The sequence below is a fragment of the Phragmites australis genome, chromosome 22 (genome assembly GCF_958298935.1).
Source record: "Phragmites australis chromosome 22, lpPhrAust1.1, whole genome shotgun sequence".
Classification (NCBI taxonomy): domain Eukaryota; kingdom Viridiplantae; phylum Streptophyta; class Magnoliopsida; order Poales; family Poaceae; genus Phragmites; species Phragmites australis.
In genome coordinates, this window is record NC_084942.1 from 20,749,119 (window position 1) to 20,761,521 (window position 12,403).

The following is a 12,403-nucleotide window of genomic DNA, read 5'->3' on the forward strand; positions in this document are numbered from 1 at the left end:
TTTCATGACTCAACAAGTGCGCAAAGAGATCGTTAAGAGTCATTGGTTCGGCCCGTGTAGTCACAGATGTGACCAGAGGATCATAGTCTGCATCTAGGCCGGCGAGAATATAAGAGATAATTTCTTCGTCGGTCAGAGGCTTACCCACGACGTCAAGGGTATCGGCAAGATTCTTGACTTTGTTGAAGTAATCAACCACGAACATCTTGCGCTTCTTGACGTTTGCGAGTTGAACATGTAGATGCATGACACATGCTCTGGACATGAATGCGTACAGGTGTTCCAAGGCAATCCAAACCTCATGAGAAGTACTGAGGAAGAGAACTTGCCCTAGAACGCCCTCCGAGAGCGTCGACAGAAGAGTGCTGAGCACCATCTGATCACATTGAAGCCACAAAGATACTCCGGATTCGGTTCCTGAGTGGCGCCATTTTTGCCGGTCTTCGTGACAATCTTCAACAGACACGGGAACGTGCCGTCGACAATCTCCAGAACCTGCATCCCTTGCAGGTACGGCATGATCTGCGCCCTCCACATCAGATAGTTTTCTCTCGTCAGCTTGATGTTCAACACATGGTTGAGTGACGGAGTTGGGAGGACACCAAAGGACTGGGATAACTCACCAGCGGTGAGTGCGCCGGCGCCGAAGGAATGGGCTGTTGTGGATGAAGCGGAAGTAGACATTGTGGTTCAGGTTGTGGCTCTTGATACCATGAAAGTAAACAAGAGATGGATTGGATTCCCACACACCCTCATACGTCGGGGTTGATCTGTATATATATATATATATATATATATATATATATATATATATATATATATATATATATATATAGGAAAACTAGTATGTACTCCTGGGTGTATGTACTCCCACCTCTCATATACCACTTTTACACGTGTGTTATACTTCTTTATCACTTTAAATATACTTCATTAGTAATTATAAGATACTACAATACAAATCCCACGAAAATTTTTATGAAATTCCATGATTTTTATCATAATTTGCGTATATACTTCTTTTATGTATAAAAAAGAGTATATAGCAAAAATGAAAGGCTAACATTGAATTTTTTTTCTTACAACTCATATTGGAGTATCTTAGAATTAGTATTAGAGTATACTAAAAATGATAAAAGAGTATAAAGTATTTGTTTAGATGGTATATTGCATGTGGGAGTACATACTCCCAGGAGTATAGAATAGGTGTCATATATATATATATATATATATATATATATATATATATATATATATATATATATATATATATATATATATATATATATATATATATAATCAGGCAATCGCTTGTTGGTTACAACAGATTACATCATAATCTTAACAACCATACATGCTTATCTCTGCATAACAGATTTCAGAGTTTATCTAACATGGTCCTCATCACTTTAGCTGTTGTGGCTTTTTTTCTCCTCGCCACATTGTACAACAATGGATATTGTTTGCTGAGCGGATTATTGTCTAACTATGTGTCTTCCCAAAATCGTATTTGGGAACTGTCATGTATCTGCTAGAAGGTTCCCCATTTAAGTTCACATTTCACTTCCATAAGGCTTGACCAAAAGTGGGAGTCTCATGATTTTTCTCGTACTTGTTTGGTTTTGCTACCTAAGTATTTATTCTTAAGCAATGTCTGCCAAACCCCTTCCTTTTATTTGAAATGAACCGATAGGTGAAATGTCTGTTATATTAAAAAGTAGAAGTTGATTACAAGTTTGAGAAACCAAAAAAGGGAGTGATCTGATCGAAATGGTGGTTAGACCCAGATAACAAGCCTATTCTACTCTAAAAAGTCATCCTAATTCTTCTTAAGGTTGTCCCCTTATCAAAAGAATCTAGATCTCAAGTAATCCGGTCTCTTTAGCACTCCTCTAGATATTTCGAGGGAAGACGTCGTAGATGTGTAATAGTTGAGTTGTGAGTAGAGTATTATTTACGATACAGATTTCATGTATCAGCCAAACAATATATGATGCATGTAAAATAATTACTTCTAGTTTATTTTGGTCACGGCTAAGGCTTAAAGTGATACAGTATGACAAACTTAACCACCTTGGTGAGAGTATAAACTTGATGACACTAGAATTAGATCGAATATATTTTCATCCTTTACTTTTAAAAAAATGTCCTGCACTTGAGAGACCAGCTACTACTGGCTTACCATGAACCATCTACCCATAGTGGTCGTCGACCTTCTCCAAATAAAATAAAATTAAAAAAGGGAAGAAATCCCAGCACATAGTGCTAGATGAGTCTGAAGCAACTTCCATTCCAAGTGAAGCACACGAGCGACCTTCCTGCTGAAGAATAATCAGAACTAACTGTCAGTGAATTCGGTACCGGACCTAATTTCACCCAACAGCGAAAGTGACAGCCTCAGAGGCTCAATCCACTCTGCATCACCAGCACCCCCTTCTTCTTCCTCCTCCACTTCTTTGGGTTTTTTGTTTTGTTTTGGTTGACAATCTACTCGCTTTTTCCAACAATTCTTCTCGACTCCGTCGCCGTGCGAAAGCTGCATATGCGTATCCTGTCTGCATCATATATACATATATGTATATATCTTTTTACCTTTGAGTGGGATATGATCCAAGCAAGAAGAAGCTCTCTTCGTCCTCACACCAGCTAGCCAGGCCGCCTTGTAACCGACGCCACCAGCAATGCTTGCAACGTCTCTTCTCTCTTTTGTCCTTCCTGCATTCGTACAATCATATAATAAATAGTATTTGATAGATGGTACCGAGATGAGCAAAATTTCAGCCAAAATCCATTCTTCTCCTCCAAATTGATTGCGTCTTCTTCAGTTCTTCTGCCTGCGTAGCCAAGTCAGCTCTACTCTGCTCTGCTCCGCTCCATATTAAGAGGCCCAGCTCTCGCTGTGTTCGTCCGTGCGTTTGGGCAGTCAGTTACCGGGTCAGTGCCATCATCAGTTGCAGTAGGTGACCAATCAATCATTCGTTCGTCCATCCATCTGCTGAAGCTCCCCTGCTCTTGACCTGCCAACCATCGCCGCCCAGCCCAACCAAGCAACACATAAAGGCAAGCACAAGAAAGAGCAAGTGCACTGTTGCATTGCTGGTTGCTCTCTCCTCTCCGTCTTGGTGGGGAGGAAGAAGAGAGGCGAGGCAAGAGAGGTTGCGGTTGCGTTGTTGCTGCGTTGCGCCATGAGGAGGACAGGGCTGGCGCCCGGCCATGGCTCGGCGGCGGCGGTGGGGAGGGTGATGAGGGCCGCGGTGGCGGCCTTCTTTGGCGGGTACCACTGCTTCAGCTCCGTGGCGGCGCTGCTCGCGCTGCCGTTCTCGGCGGCCGTGCTGGCGTCCGAGGCGATGGCGCCGTCGTCGGGGATGCTGCGTGGGGTGGCATCGCGGCTCAGGTCCGTGTTCGCCGCCGCGGGGTTCCCGCCGTCGGCCTTCTTCGCGCTGCTCGAGGCGAAGCTGTCGCAGACCGTGTTCACGTTCGCGGCCACGCTGCCGTTCGCGCTCACATTCCTGCTGCTCGCCAAGGCCTGCGTTGCTGGCATGCTCCGAGACGACGCGCCAGGTGGGCGGGCTCCTCGGCGGAGGCTAGCCGCGCTCCCGCCGTTCGGGGCCACCGCGCGCGCGTACCCGGCGCTCGTCGCCACGCACCTCTTCAACGCCTTCCTCATGCTCTCCGCCAACGCAGCGGTGTTCTCGCTGCTGCTCCTCGCCTTCGGCGCCGCCGACCTCCTCGGGCTGACCTCACACGCCTGGACGCTCGCGCTCTCCGCGGCCGGAGCCATCGTCTACTCGCTCGCCATAGGCGTCGCCACCGTGGTCTGCAACCTCGCCGTCATCATCGCCGCCATGGAGCGGGGCTGCGCCGGTCACGCCGCGGTGCTCAGGGCGTGCGTGGTGATCAGGGGCCGGGTGTCCACCGCGCTGGCGCTGGCGCTGCCCACCAACCTCGGCATGGCGGCCGCGGAGGCGCTGTTCCAGCTCCGGGTCGTCGCGCAGCACCGGAGGGCCGGGAGGCTCGCGCCGGGGGTCGCCGGCGAGGCCTTCTCGATCGCCTACATCCACGCGCTCTGCGTCGTGCTCGAGATTATCGTCAGCTGCATGTTCTACAGGAGCTGCAAGAAGAGTGAAGCTGATGAGCTCAGAGAGCTGGAGCCAGAGGAGAAAGGCGACCTCCACGCTTGAACTCAGCTTCAGCTTCAGTCAGGTGTACAAGAAAGCAACGAAGGTAAGCTTACAGATAGCAGCGTAGGTTTGTCTTTCTGAGAAGCAACAGGATCAGATCAAATGGTACAGAGCCGATCCAGAGAAATATAGCAAATTCAGATAGAGTTTCTGCATTTATTTTTGTTGGCAAGCAAATGACAAATTGAGGCCAAATATACTATTCTCTTGTACAAAAGTAAATACTCTCTTGAAATGAAATAAAAATGCAGGGAATTTTTTATTGTTCAGTGTTGGAAGAAAGAGGCCATCATAGGATTTGCAAAGTTCATATATTCTGTTCTTCTGGTAGACATTGACAGCTGCAGAAACTTCTTATCTATCTATGGTCGTGCCAGTTGCCGCCACCACCAGCATCTCTGGAGTATCTACCAGACTATCACCGTACAGAATTTCTAGTGTATGCTACTGTCTTCTGATGATCACACGTCAGCCAATTTTTTGTTTCATTTCTCATTTGAAAAACAAACATACCGTGAGATGTCGAGACGGTCCTAATGTATGGAGTTACTGTATCTTTCTAGTTTTTTACAACAGAAAGTACAGTGTCGTAAAAAAATAACAGCAAAAATTAAGGGAAGAGAAGGTAGTATGATAGAAGAGAATGCAATGCAAGAAAACAACAGGTTATCTTGCTCCTGCTTTGGAGATCATGAAGAGAAGCACTGAACCTCACATTTAGCCCTGGTTTCAGTTGATCTCGAGATGTTTGAGATAAGGGCCATGCACAAGCATGGCTACACAGTCATCATTAGTTGGTTAAGAAACTGCCTGTGGTATCACTAATCCTTTTCTATTGCTTTTGACCTAGTGACCATTGCTTACGTTCCTCCTTCCTAATCATATTCTATTGCTTTTGATCAAGGCAGCAACAAGTTTGCCTGACTTTGAGACAAGCTTCAGAGCTGGCTAAGGAAGGCTCAGCTCAGCCTGGGCAGTGGAGCAGATCATTCTTCACTACAACAACAAAAAGAAAAAGAGCATATGAAAATGCTGGGCCGCAGATCAGTGTCGACCTTGTGTTTTCAGCAGCTAATTAAATTATCACCAACTTCATAATAGGAGTACTGGGTAAAGTAAACTGCATTTGGAGAGGACAAATAATATTATTACTTAAAAGTATGTTAAATTGTCAAATTTTATGATATACAAACGGTACAGTAAAATATACTGCATGACATGAAGATACTTTGAATCAGTTACCATTAACATGGCGTGAGGCGGGCTTTTCTGTTGTCATTTGCATACTAGCAACTGTACACGTGTTTCACACATATAAAATCAATTTAGGATATAGCAATCGAAGAAGTAAAATAATATATCATAAAAAAAAGAGATTTACATACACGAAATTCATAACATGATCATCTAATTTTAGGAGAGAGGAGAATGACGAGTACCTGGATATGAGGGTAGAGGGAAACTTATTGTCCAAAGTTGGCTGTCCATAGCAATACTGTGAGGAGGATCAAGATGGTGACCAATTTGTTAGGGGGTAAAAATAATTCTCGCATAGCACATTTCTTTAAAGATAGCGTGACAGAGACGACCTCCGTGGTAGACGACCGTGGGGGTGACGTGCGGGTGATGACACACCCTCTTTAGAAAGCCGGCGCTATAGGCAAAATGCGGGAGGCAATGCACCATCCGGAGAAAGCCGACGGTGAATGTATGGAAGACAAATATTAGACGTTTAGGTATGAAAGATAAATAATAGAATATTTTAATATTTTTGGAATGTATGGAAGATAAATATTAGATGTCTAGGTATGAAAGATAAATAATTGGAGATTGAATGTATTTTGGAAAGATGAACGAGATTCAACTTTATATAGTGACCGTTTGATCAATTTTGATGGATGGTGAAGATCCATCGGATATGCCACAACTCATAAAATGACAAAGTCTGTGTCTCTTCGCAAAAATAAAAAGGTAAATTAATTAGAAGGATTAGAAAAAAACAGAAAGGAAATAAAAAAAGGAAAAAGGCTACACGTTGTCGTGGGCTTCCCGCGATCCTTTGAGATTGGCCGTTCTGGGCCGTTGCGCTCCAGTGGGCTGTTCTATTTTGTGTAAGACTATGTTTGTTTCAGCCAGAGAGTAGGATTGATAATATCGATTAGAGGGGTGAATAGACGTCTTGTAATTTTTTTTCGAAACTGATGGTTTTTTCCTATTTTGGTCATCTAACGTACCTCAAAATTAAGAACGTAAGCAAAAAATAGAGAGAGACAAGTTGCTATGGTAATTTCAAGAAAAGACATAGCTCTTATGGATGTATATGAGCCCTAAGTTTTATTGAAACTCATTCCACAGGTCATCACCACAAAAGATAGTAACTAGAAGGAAGAATCCTTTGAACCAACAAAAAGTTTACCGAAAGAAGAAATTCTTCGAGTTGATAATCTAGAGGTAAGAGAATTCAAGATCAATTATGAATTGGCATTTTATGCCTCTAGCAACAAGAAGAGTAACTTTCTAAGGTGGGTAAACTCAGCTCATCAACCAAAACGAAAAACCCCACAAAAAGGGAAAAACTCGCAACAAAGTAAGGAAACCAATAGAAGTAAACTAGAAGGAGATGAACACAAACATCAGAGAAAATATGCACTTTATTTCTTACAAAAGGCAGCCATCTTTCCGGCAAATTACAATATATTTCTCTCACAAAAAGCTCTCACCTATTACAAAGGCTAAGCTCTCCTATCTCTTTTCCTCTAAAACCTTAGCATAGAAACTCAAGTGGCTAGCTCAAGCCTCCCACACAGTCCTACCTCCTATTTATAGGCCTAGGGAGATAGCTTAGTCTTTAAATTTCCTTGTTACCAAAATACCCCTCCCTTCCAATGGCCTTCTACCTACCACTGGGGCATTTTGGTCTATTTTCTCCATCCATCGGACGACCGTGTCGCCTTCACGACTTAACTTCGCATCGACGTAAGCTTCGTAATGATACCACATGCACTCCATCTTTCTATGGTTTTGAGGCCAAACCGCAAAACCGCCTTGTACGCTTCTCAAAGTGTGACTCACTGCCACTTGCTTTCACCTCAAGGAAGCATCTCGATGTCGACATGTGTACTCTGTCTTGTGATCTTGACCGCTGGTAAGTCTCTCCTGTTCCCAATCTCTCAGGCCGCCTTGTCACTTGTACCGTCATCCTATTCGCTTGACTTTGTCAACACGTCATCTTCATCCATCTTCACACGCTTTGCTTGACCTCCATGTGCATAGCTAGGATCACCTTTGACTCTGCCCGGCCTCCTCGATCGTCCGGCACGAAGCACCCCGTTTAGCCCCAATCATCCCGTTGTCGACCGCCAAATTGCATTCATCACCTGTACAACACTAGACAAGCAAACATGTATCTTCAACACCATTATGGATTAGTCAACATCAAAATTCTTTGTTGAAGAACTCATCCTAGACAAATCGTGAATGCTGGATAATCCGATGTATACTCCTCCTGAGCCCCGGACCATCCGACGTGTTTAATGCACCAAACCAACCATTTTGCAACATCTCTGCAAGAAATGCTTTGGTGAACTCTTTGGTGTTCACAGACCTCACCGCCGGACCATCCGGCATATGCATTCTCACAAGACTACTCATTTGCACCCTCTCTGAAAAAATTAGTCCGACGTCCATTTCACCTCATCGCCGGACCATCCGACATGTACATTCTTGCCAGAACTCATTTTACAATCTCTTTGCAAGAAGTAGTCCGACGTTCACTTCACTTCATCGCCGGACCATCCGACGTTCACTTCAAGTTCTGCTTCTGAGTTGAAATGCTTTGGCGTGTACAAAATCTCCAGCGCCGAATCATCTGGTGTGTGCAATTTTCCTGAACTCCGAGATAAAAATACCAACTCCATTTTCTCTGCAACTTTTGTTAGTCATGATCATCATTGCAATACATAAACATGTTCATGCAATCTCAAAAATCATCAAACCAATTCAAAAACCTTATCAATCACTCATCACACATAAACCGAGGCACATTTCAACTTAGTTTATCACATAGATTGTGGATTGTAGCTTTTACAATCTCTAGCTCAAACAAATAAATAGTTTCTTGCCATAGATTATAGCAATCTAGATTCTAAATTGTCACAATCCAACAATGATTGCTACAGATTGTGAAGTGCGAAAAGATGCCCCGACCGCACCCCCGCCCCCGCCTGCTCTTGTTTTCCTGCCGCTCGTCGGGCAACCACGATGACACTCGCCACCGGATGTGGGAGACTGTCCCCAGAGTTGATGGTTAGGTGCTCCTGCAGGTGAACAAGATGGCGTGGATAGGGAGGCGGTGTGGTTGGTGATGATGAAGATGGAGGTGCGCACGCGTGGGCTTCAGGGACGTGGGGTGGGTTTCTCCTGAGCCGAGGTTGTGCCGGATCTGCGCCTGAGCGAGCTGTCAGCAAGGAGGGCAGTGGCGGCGGAGCTTATCTCTGGTTGGTGGGGAAAAACGCACGCGAGCAAGGGGCTGAGAGGAGAGATGAGGCGATGGAGGCCAGGTAGAGGAGCCCCTGGCAGCTCCTTTGTGGTGGATCTGATGAGCTGGGGTGGGGGGGGGGAGAGCTTCCACAACTGCTGCTCTGTGCCTGGCCGAGAGAGAAAGAGATGGTGAGCAGACCAGAGAGAGTGGCAGGGAGAGGAGGAAAGGATAAGGATGGGAGAGAAGGAGATAGAGGTGAGGTAGAAGATGACAGATGGGTCCCACTCGACCCTACCCAAGAGCAATAATGCAACCTCTTCTCTCTCTCTGCTAGAACAGTGTTATTACAGGCCTCTAGAAATTCTACAGATTTCTATGGAGCAAGAAGAAATCGTGTTTTTTTCATAAATATTTTACCAAATGTGAAATGTGTCAGAGAAGATAAATAGGGCACCAAAAACATCTGAAGGCATTACAAACTTTTAACATCCAAAAGCATTAAAATACAAGTTGTCAAATAGCTATCATCTTTTTAATCTCTAGCTTTTTACAATTCAACTTTTTATAATCCGTAATCCACAAATTGCTTTTCATAATCACCGACTGAAATAAACAGTGTCTAAGTTTTGAAGTGCCCTTTGTATATGGGCGAAATCTTCCGTGCAAACGATGTCCTCAGTGCAATCGTGCAAACGTTCGATTTTGACTGTCCAATTCGCATCGAACGAGCAAAACGGATCCCCCAATCCCGCCGATAGTTTTTGCAGAAAACCCCCTACACAAATTCAATCCTCCGCGAATTGCTCCCTCATTCTCCTGCCGGCCACCACTTCCAAAATTCCCCAATCGGCCTCATCTCGATTCCCGCCAATGGCAATTCGCTGAAACGCCCAGGCTGCAATTGCGACGGTGAGGGTCAAGCGCCGGCGACTTCGAGCCATGCATCGATTTGGCGACGGTGATCCGGCGACGCCCTGGACGGCGACGGGTGCGGCAGCAAATGGATCGACGGCGACGCCCTGGACATGGACGGGAGCCACGGAGACTGGCTCGATGGTGACGGGCTCGACACAGGGCGCGCCCTCAACACAGATGCCATGGACGACGACGGGTGTGATGGGCTCGATGGCCTCGACATCGATGGGCTGGACGGCGATGGGCTCGTCGGGTGACCCAGAACGCAGCTGCGCCAGCACAACGTCAATGATGAACTCCAAAGGCGGCCTTGATTGCAGTGCTCCGATGACAGCATCGATCGAATGCGGCTCTTTGTTCTCCGCATGCACTACGTCAACCTTGCTCGAACAGAACCTCGGCGATGAACCTAAACAGCACCTTGCCGCCGCGAACCTTGGCATGCCCTTGGTCCAGGCACCCACAAACTATTTCCCAATGAACGATGATGGGTGCAGCACTCCACGAAAGCACATCATTCCATCGTGTGTAAGTGCAGCAAATGTCAGGAATATAGTGCCTCATTTGTATAATTGGCATTAGATTTCTGATTGCAATAAGTTTGTCCTATTGTAGGGATTAACATGCGAACCGGAAGTGCCCAATCAGTTTGTGCCATTTGTGGGGATGGAGTTTGCTGATATAGAATCAGCCGAGAAGTTTTACAAATACTATGCTCATGAAGCTGGGTTTTCAGTTCGGATTGGACAACATAAAGTGGTGAACAGCGAATTGATGTGGAAGCGATTCTATTGCTCGAGAGAAGGATTTCGACGTGAATTCAAGAAAAAGTTTGAGGCGCCGGTCCAATTGGTTGACAATAAGAAGAAAAGAGAGCACGTGCGAAAACTGAGTAGGTGTGGTTGTGAGGCCATGATTGCCTTAAAACGTACCTTGGAGAATAGATACAGGGTTGAGATGTTCCAACCTATCCATGCACACATACTTGTATCACCTCGCTCCCGTCACATGTTAAGGTCAAAAAGGCAAGTTAGTGAGAAAGCTAAGGTGACATTATTTGATTGCCATAAAGCTAGCATTGGCACCTCCTTAGCATATAGATATCTTCGTGTTAGTGAGGGGGGTTTTGAGAATGTGGGATGCATGAAGAAAGACCTGCAGAATTATCATGGTAGCTTGAGAATTGATAAAGATAAGAGATGCACAAATGTTTGTTGACACTCTTGCTAAAAAGAACTCCATCAATTCTGGATTTTATTTTGACTATGTTGTTGATGAAGAGGGTAAGTTGGTACATATATTTTGGGCAGATACTACTTGCAGGAAGAACTACTCACATTATGGGGAGTTGATCTCTTTTGATGCTACATACAACACAAATGAGTACAACATGAAGTTTACACCATTCACTGGAGTTAACCACCATGGTAGTTGTGTATTATTAGGGGCTGCATTGATTCTTGATGAGACAATAGAATCATATGTATGGTTGTTCAATACATTCTTGAAAGCAATGGGAGGGTCAGCACCCAGACTTATCATAACCGATGAAGATGCTAGCATGAAGGCGGCCATCGCCAAAGTGTTCCCAACTACCGTACATAGATTATGCATGTGGCACATATTGATGAAGTTTCCGGACAAGGTTGGTGCACCGGTGAGGGAGGATAGAGAGTTTTATAAGCGTTTGAACCATTTCATATATTCCTCTGAAACAACTGAGGAGTTTGAGTCAGAATGGGCTAAAATAATTATGGATTATGGATTGGAAGGCAATGAATGGCTAGCTTACCGGTATCACATTCGTGCATCATGGATATCAGCTTACTTCAGGGACACATTCTTGGGTGAAATTCTCAGAACAACTTCACGGTCAGAGAGTGCTAACTCTTTTTTCAAATGTTTTATTGGTTACAAACATACTTTGGTCGAGTTCTGGGTTCGGTTCGATACTGCAGTCGAAGAACAACGACAAAAAGAGTTGATACAAGACAATGCTAGCTTCCATACATTGCCAATACTGAAGACAGGATGGCCAATTGAGAAGCATGGTAGTGAGGTGCTGACATATGAGATATTTTTGCAGTTTCAGAAGGAGGTGTTGGCTGCCAGGGACAATTGCATGGTTGATAGCATGAGCCAAGATGGTTGTTTCAAAATATATTCCATAATTGATGAAGGACCCAAGGTAAGACAAGTCAACCTTGCGTTAACCACCATGAGGGCCCACTGCTCTTGCATGTTATTTCAAAGACTTGGTTATCCTTGCCGCCACATTATATATGTCCTACGAGGTGCAAAATTGAATGAACTACCTAGTCACTATGTGCTGAAAAGGTGGACAAAAAATTGCAAGCGAGAGATTGTATATGATGCAGATGAGAATTTGCTAGAAGAAAAGGAGAGAGCTTGTGAGGATACTGAATTTAAAAGGATGGCTTCAGAGATGCACAAGGGAATGGAAGAAATCTTCCATAAAGCCGGAGGTTCCATAGACACCATGCATATTGTCAGAAATAAATTTCAAAAGTTTATGGGTGAAGTCAAACAAGAGATTCCAGCCAATCAACGAAGCAAAGCTGAAGAAATAGAAGGTTTCATTGGCTGTGATATTCCTTCCCAAATTAACATATTGCCACCAAATGAGATTCACTCTAGAGGGAGAGTCAAGATAATTAAGGGACACTTTGACAAAGGAGGAGGGGACAAGAAAAAGGAGGATGCTAAGAGAAGGAAAAATGAGATGATTCCACGCTTATGCGGTTCATGCAAGGAGCTTGTGCTACATGATAAACGTACTTGCCCGAAAAAGAAGACACCTCCGTGA

General features: G+C 44.7%; 2 protein-coding genes and 1 non-coding gene across 3 annotated transcripts; 2 read left to right on the top strand and 1 right to left on the bottom strand.

Moving 5' to 3' along the window:
* Positions 1–139, bottom strand: LOC133905604 (small nucleolar RNA Z247). The gene has a single exon (XR_009907656.1). It is a non-coding gene; the product is annotated as a small nucleolar RNA Z247 (small nucleolar RNA).
* A 1,993-nt stretch (positions 140–2,132) lies between these two features.
* Positions 2,133–4,450, top strand: LOC133904355 (uncharacterized). The gene has a single exon (XM_062345821.1). It carries the CDS (start codon positions 3,186–3,188, stop codon positions 4,179–4,181), a length of 996 nt encoding a protein of 331 aa, XP_062201805.1. The 5' UTR covers positions 2,133–3,185; the 3' UTR covers positions 4,182–4,450.
* Positions 4,451–10,783: 6,333 nt separating this feature from the next.
* On the top strand, positions 10,784–12,403 carry LOC133904598 (protein FAR1-RELATED SEQUENCE 5-like). Its single transcript, XM_062346077.1, has one exon. It carries the CDS (start codon positions 10,784–10,786, stop codon positions 12,401–12,403), a length of 1,620 nt encoding a protein of 539 aa, XP_062202061.1.